Source organism: Austrofundulus limnaeus, unplaced genomic scaffold (assembly GCF_001266775.1).
Source record: "Austrofundulus limnaeus strain Quisiro unplaced genomic scaffold, Austrofundulus_limnaeus-1.0 Scaffold29, whole genome shotgun sequence".
Taxonomy (NCBI): Eukaryota; Metazoa; Chordata; class Actinopteri; order Cyprinodontiformes; family Rivulidae; genus Austrofundulus; species Austrofundulus limnaeus.
In genome coordinates this window covers 738,587-744,395 of record NW_013952431.1, presented here as the reverse complement: position 1 = coordinate 744,395, position 5,809 = coordinate 738,587, and the positions used below count along the sequence as shown (strand labels likewise).

The 5,809-nt window shown below is 38.7% G+C and overlaps 1 protein-coding gene across 1 annotated transcript; it reads right to left on the bottom strand.

The window, feature by feature from the left end:
• Positions 1 to 726: 726 nt before the first annotated feature.
• il10ra (interleukin 10 receptor, alpha) lies at positions 727 to 5,514 on the bottom strand (the record flags this gene model as incomplete). Its single annotated transcript, XM_014005189.1, has 6 exons — positions 727 to 2,346; positions 2,524 to 2,642; positions 4,473 to 4,641; positions 4,743 to 4,888; positions 4,973 to 5,142; positions 5,345 to 5,514. Coding segments are annotated over 6 exons (1,656 nt in total), but the record flags the coding sequence as incomplete, so codon positions are not given.
• Positions 5,515 to 5,809: the final 295 nt, after the last annotated feature.

The following is a 5,809-nucleotide window of genomic DNA, read 5'->3' as shown; positions in this document are numbered from 1 at the left end:
TCACCATATAATGCATTATCAGAATTTATTGCATTTTTATTGTTGTATTCTAACATCTCGATTTGTTAAATTGATAAATACCTATTTAAGTTATTATCATGCTATTGGGTTTACATYGACATTTTGCTCAAGCAGAGATCTTATCAGGCAGTTGCACTGATAGGCTGATGATCTGTCTGATAAGCTGAAAAAGGTTTAGTAATTTTGTGCTTAATCACTACTGTAACAAAATAGAAAAGTATGTTTAAAGGYATCAAAATAGATGCATAAGGACAAAAAACTGATGGATAAGTTGGAACACCACAATAAGGGGKGGCCTAGTTAAATTAAAAAAATGTGACTTGTACTGCATACTTGACAGAAAATAAGATTGCTCTTCTCATCTTTTAGCAATAACCAAAACTTAGTCTCACTTCCCCCAACTTTAATTCCACACAGAGAGTTTTAGGTCATACAAGTTTCTTATCTGTGTTTATCACACATGTAAACTGAACCCAGCTGACATTTGTTCCCTTTGCTGTGCAGAGCAATGCTAACTGTTACGTGGGACTTTTCTGTTTTTAAAGCRGGTGGAAACGTGACAGAGGAAGTGTTTGCTTCTCTGCGTCGAAACGCTGAAACCACACGCCAGGTTCCTGTAGATCGTGTGCATTTGGGGATCCCTGCTACAGTTACATACTAAAAACATTTTCCTCCACTTGGTCTCATTTCGTTGTTTCAGGGGGGGGGGGGTCTTGATTTAGTAATGCTTTCTTGAATAGCTGTGAATTGTTTACTCATAGTTCTTTTTTTGTAGGTGTATGAGTTCGTGTAAATTTGAGGGAATTTCACAAAACGGTTTATTGTAACAGTGTTTAATCATATGCAAGAGCAAAAAGTACATACGATATTTGAGGTACAAAATAAATAAATAGTCTTCTTTATTAACATCTTAAATAGTATTTACATGGCTCTAAAAATGTACTGTACTTGCTGAGCCAGATTAAAAAAAAAGAAAGAAAAACATGTGTTATGCCCTTTTGAGTTTGTAAAATCAGTAAAACATAGTAAATGAGGATTCCATTATAAATACTGTTATTTTGCCCTACTTTAAAATTTAGGTTTCAGTAAAAATATCTAAAAAAAAAAACTAAGTGTGAGTGGGAGGTAAATCAGATAAACTGGTGAAGTTATGACATGTTCAAATGAGCTTCAAAAGCAACAAACCATTTACTCTCAATTCTCGATATGTCAGTTTCACTGCCTGTGTAGTCATTTTAGGTCATCTGTAAAAATTTACSAACTGATCTGGTTTTAATAAAGTCTAAAGTATTTTCTTACAATGTTCAGCTTTCTTCTCGCAGTTACATTGTTTTCCTTCTTTTCTTTAGATTTCTGAGTATTTTCAGAAACACTGAGTGTGACGTTTAGGACCAGTTGTGTCAGTGAGGTTTTAAAAATAGTGTTGTTGCATTCCTCAACGCATTAGTCAGCTATCAGCTCTACGTCACAGAGCGAGAGGGAGACGTTCATATTAAAGTCATGTTCGCACTTATTTAAAGGCAGAGATGTCAGCAGCGGAAACCTCTCTAAATCATTTATATTGACAGTGTCCACGTGTGTTTTACTATCATAAGGTAAAAATGCATCTTTGCTTCCAAAAGAGTTTGTCAAGTCACTTCTGCTGGCCATCAGTCTGTTTTCAAAGCACACAGCTCTGTARTGTTTTGGGACTTCACTCCCAAAAGGGGTGTATTTGTGGCACCAGCTGCACTGGCCGGCTCCTGAACAGATACAGGACTGAGGCACAGCTCTGTAYCCACTCAACATTTCGGCTAAAATGGAGCGAGCAGGAATGTCCTCGCTGTCGCCGACCTGGATTTGCACCTCGGAGGGGCTCTGCCTGCGATAATTTCCCACACTGACAGTTTTCATAAGAGGCTCGCTGTCCTGACCTTCCAGGTTCAAAGACGAAGAATCAAGATGGCAGCTCATGCCCATCCCGCTGTCTTCTCGCTTCCTTCCTTCATCTGTTTCCATCATGTCCTCCTGCGGGGGGTAATTTATCTGGCTGTCAGAGGAGCTCTCTGATCCCCCCATGCTCCCACAACCGCTGTCTTCATGTCTGGCTGGGGGCTTTTCTTCACTTTCTGTAGCGGAGTCTACCTCTATGCTGAGCCCACTGTCAAAGCTGGTCTTCCTGCTTTCCTCCTTGCTGTCCTCCAATTCCGTATCGTTTCTCGCGGGGAGTTTCAGAGTGTTGTCCACCTCTGTCCTGTAGCTGGAAAGAAACCATCCCTTGTCTGTGACCGCCTCCATGATTTCTTCTGGCACAGAAAGTGGATGCCAGCCGCTCACAAGAGATTTCTAATGCAAGGAAGACAAAAACAAATAAACATTACATACAACCTTTGATTCATCCATGTGAAAATAATATAAAAAATGACACATTTCTATCCAACTTTAAGATCAGATTGGACTTATTTCCCTTTTTTCTTTTCACATTAAAGTTAAGCTTCATGACATTCTAATTTCTGTGCTTACCAGTGCTGTGGGTTTTTTCGCAGGGCGTCTTAGATAACACAAGATAATGCTTGCCATAAAGACAACGACAGTCACGAGTCCCAGAAGAGATAAAGATGATACAGCAATTATATAGAACTCTGGAATAAAAGCAAAATGACATCAGTATGAAGCTGCTGAGATGCTGGAGAGGTTAGATTGTATCAGTTTATTTTTCTTGTTTAATTTATTTTTAGGCTTGAAGTAGTTCAGATCTTTTGAAGTGGAGTTCTTTAGAAAAGTTGTAAACACCTGTTGTAGAAAACTGTAAATACAGTAGCTTCAGACTGAAGAAACAGAGTTGTTCTTTTAGTTATTATCTCATTGATAAACTAATGCCTAGTCAAACCAGGGTACACTTTATGTGATTCCATGGTTGTTTAAAACCTTAGCAGCAGCAGCAAACTATAGAGCTTTCATAGCAGCCAAYGGCCCTTTTGTAGGGATATTATGGTAATTCTACCAAAGTAGCCATGTAATGTAAAATTGACAGTGATATAAAAGATTTTTAAACAATGTTTGAATGAACTATTATGAAATTTGTTAGACTGAAATCCATTTTAGTATTTGAGCTGTTAGCTTATCTTTTCAGTCAGAATCAAACTTCCAAAACCAGGGGTCATTCTAAGAGATAAATGCAACGGATAATAGAGTTATCATTCATAACCTTCCCATAGAACTCAACCTTAAAAGATCTCAAGAGTTTATAATTCTACAGTGGCGGATCCAGMATTTTTCTGAGTAAGGGGTCAAGGGGCCAAAATATTCATTGAGGGGCCAAGTATTTTCAGCATCCTTGCATTTAAATCCCTGGTTTTTGTAAGGTGTATACATTTTACTAGCCTGGTTAAAACCAGACCCTGTCCTTCACTTTGCTTCGTACAAGGGTCTGGACTTGCTGCATAGAGAAGTGATTCTTGCAGGAGGTGTGGCCTCTGCTGAAGCATGTGTGTGTTGTCGGTGTGAAGGAGGCTAAGCTAAGAAGCTAACCGGATCGCGTGTGCTGTAAACAACCCTACTGAGAGGAGAAATATACTGAGCCGAACGAGACGACTGTAAATAAGCGCTGCTGCTTTGTCAGACAAATTTAATTTAATCTGGAAGCCTTATCAACACGGACTGGCTTCATTCTCTTCCTCCACTGCCGTATGCTAAACTAACTAGCAGACACTGCAGAACATCGARGTCATTCAAAACTCCTCCTTCTGTTTGCTGATTGGCCCAGGTAAAATAAACTACAAGCAGACACTGCGCAGAAAATTGACGTTCTCTTCTGATTGGCCCGACTAAAAATCTGCCAGCAAAATCCTTGTCAATGGGAGAAGTCCCAGACYGAGCAGTGAAGGGAAACTAGAATTGAGCGGAGCTGCATAGGAAGCCAAAGGCCAGGCTAACATTTTACCAGTAATATGTTCAAACACTTATAATGTAATGTCATTATAAAAAGCTTGAACAGTAAACTATCCTTTACATGTATTTTTACTGTACATAGATAAATTGCTCTCAAACACACAGCAAATGAAAAAAAGTGCAGCCATAATTTGTCAGATGAAAGACTTTTTCTGCAAGATTGTTCAGATTTTCTTAAGAAGAGAAGAATTCTGTAAGACTGATTCATGCTGGACTTTCCTATTTGACTCATTAGCGCCACTAGTGTTTGGACATGGAACTGCAMCCATCATCATCYCTCTCAGGCAAAGGACAGATAAGTGACAYGACAGGGGCACTTCAGGGGGCCAATCAGATTTCAGCTGGGGCCAATGCCCCAGTAGCCCTGCCCCTAGAACCACCCCAAGTTTTATGGGAATTAGAAGTTGATTTGAGCAACTTCAGTAGGTCTTGGAAACATATTTTTAACTTTTCAATTAGTTAACTGATGGTATCTTATGTTTGTGTGTAATTAATCTTGTTGGCCTGTTTGGGTTTCTTACCTTGCTCTGGGAGGAGCAGACACTGTTGGTCAGACACATGACTCGCAGAAAGACCTCCATTAGKTTCTACTTTGATGCTGACGCAGTACTCTCTTCCCCATTGGAGACCAGTGAGAGTTTTTGTCCTCTGATCCACCTGGCCATCATCTTTCAGGTAAATTTTTGTCGTCTGAAGATGAAAAACAATGGTTACAGCATGAGACACAATTAACATTTCTCTAAAATGTCCCAGTTTTTTATCGTGCAAAGTGTGCATTGAAGCCAACTCACCTTATTTTCTTGTCCTATTTCTTCAATGTACATGGTGTAAGTGACTCCAAATGGGAAAAGTGTTTTCAGAATGGGTTTCTCTTGCACATGAACTGTCAAAGTGCTGGACGTTGCCCACAAAGAGAAGGAGGGAGGAAGCAATTTACCTAGAAATAAAGAATGATGATAAGAATTCAGCAACCATTACACGACTAAATCATGTTTCACAGACACCAAACTGAAATACTTACTTTGATTTGGATAAAATCTTTTATGTATCCAAATGGAGCTGTTTTCTCCTTTCACTAGCTGAACTCTGACCTTGTAGGCGGTGCTGTAGTCTTGAATAAAGCTGGTCAGGTGGCAATAGGTCTTTGTGCTTTTACTGCAGCTGGTAACCTCCGCCCATAAATCAATGTATCTAAAAGGAAGAGAACTCACTAGTTATTAAAGAGTTTGACTGCATTCTGAATTTTAACACATTTTACTGCAACTGTCCAAACATTGGAAGCAAAAGGGGAAGGTGGTTTGCTGGACAGAATTTTTTAAAATGATAACAAATTAAAGGGTAATAGGAATGACTACATTTGGGAAGAAGTGGGCTTACTGATATGTAAACTTACTTTGACATTTCTACATTATACACAAAATCAGAGGGGGCGTTCACAGGYTTTTCCCAAAAAACTGTCACCTCCCCGTCTGATATGTTCACTTCCAGATTCTCAGGCGGGGGGATGTTCGTTCCTATGACAAAAAAAGAAAAAAAAAACTTTTTGTGCCATCTGCTCTTACACAATCATTTCAATTTCCTCAAATTTTAAACAGTCCTTTGCTTGACATGACAAGAAAATAAACATTGCAACAATCTGATAGTTAATCTAAATTAAGTAAGGTTATATTCTGGTATGGGTATATTTTAAATACTTCTCCAAAAAGTMGTCAAAAAATGAAAAGGAAGTTATGTTACCAAAAGCTGATGTACGCATGTAAATGATTTGTGGGATATATAAGGTCAACAGGAACTAACCCATTTTCATATGTGAAAATTAATTATCAATTTGTATGAGAAAAACTTATATGTATTATAT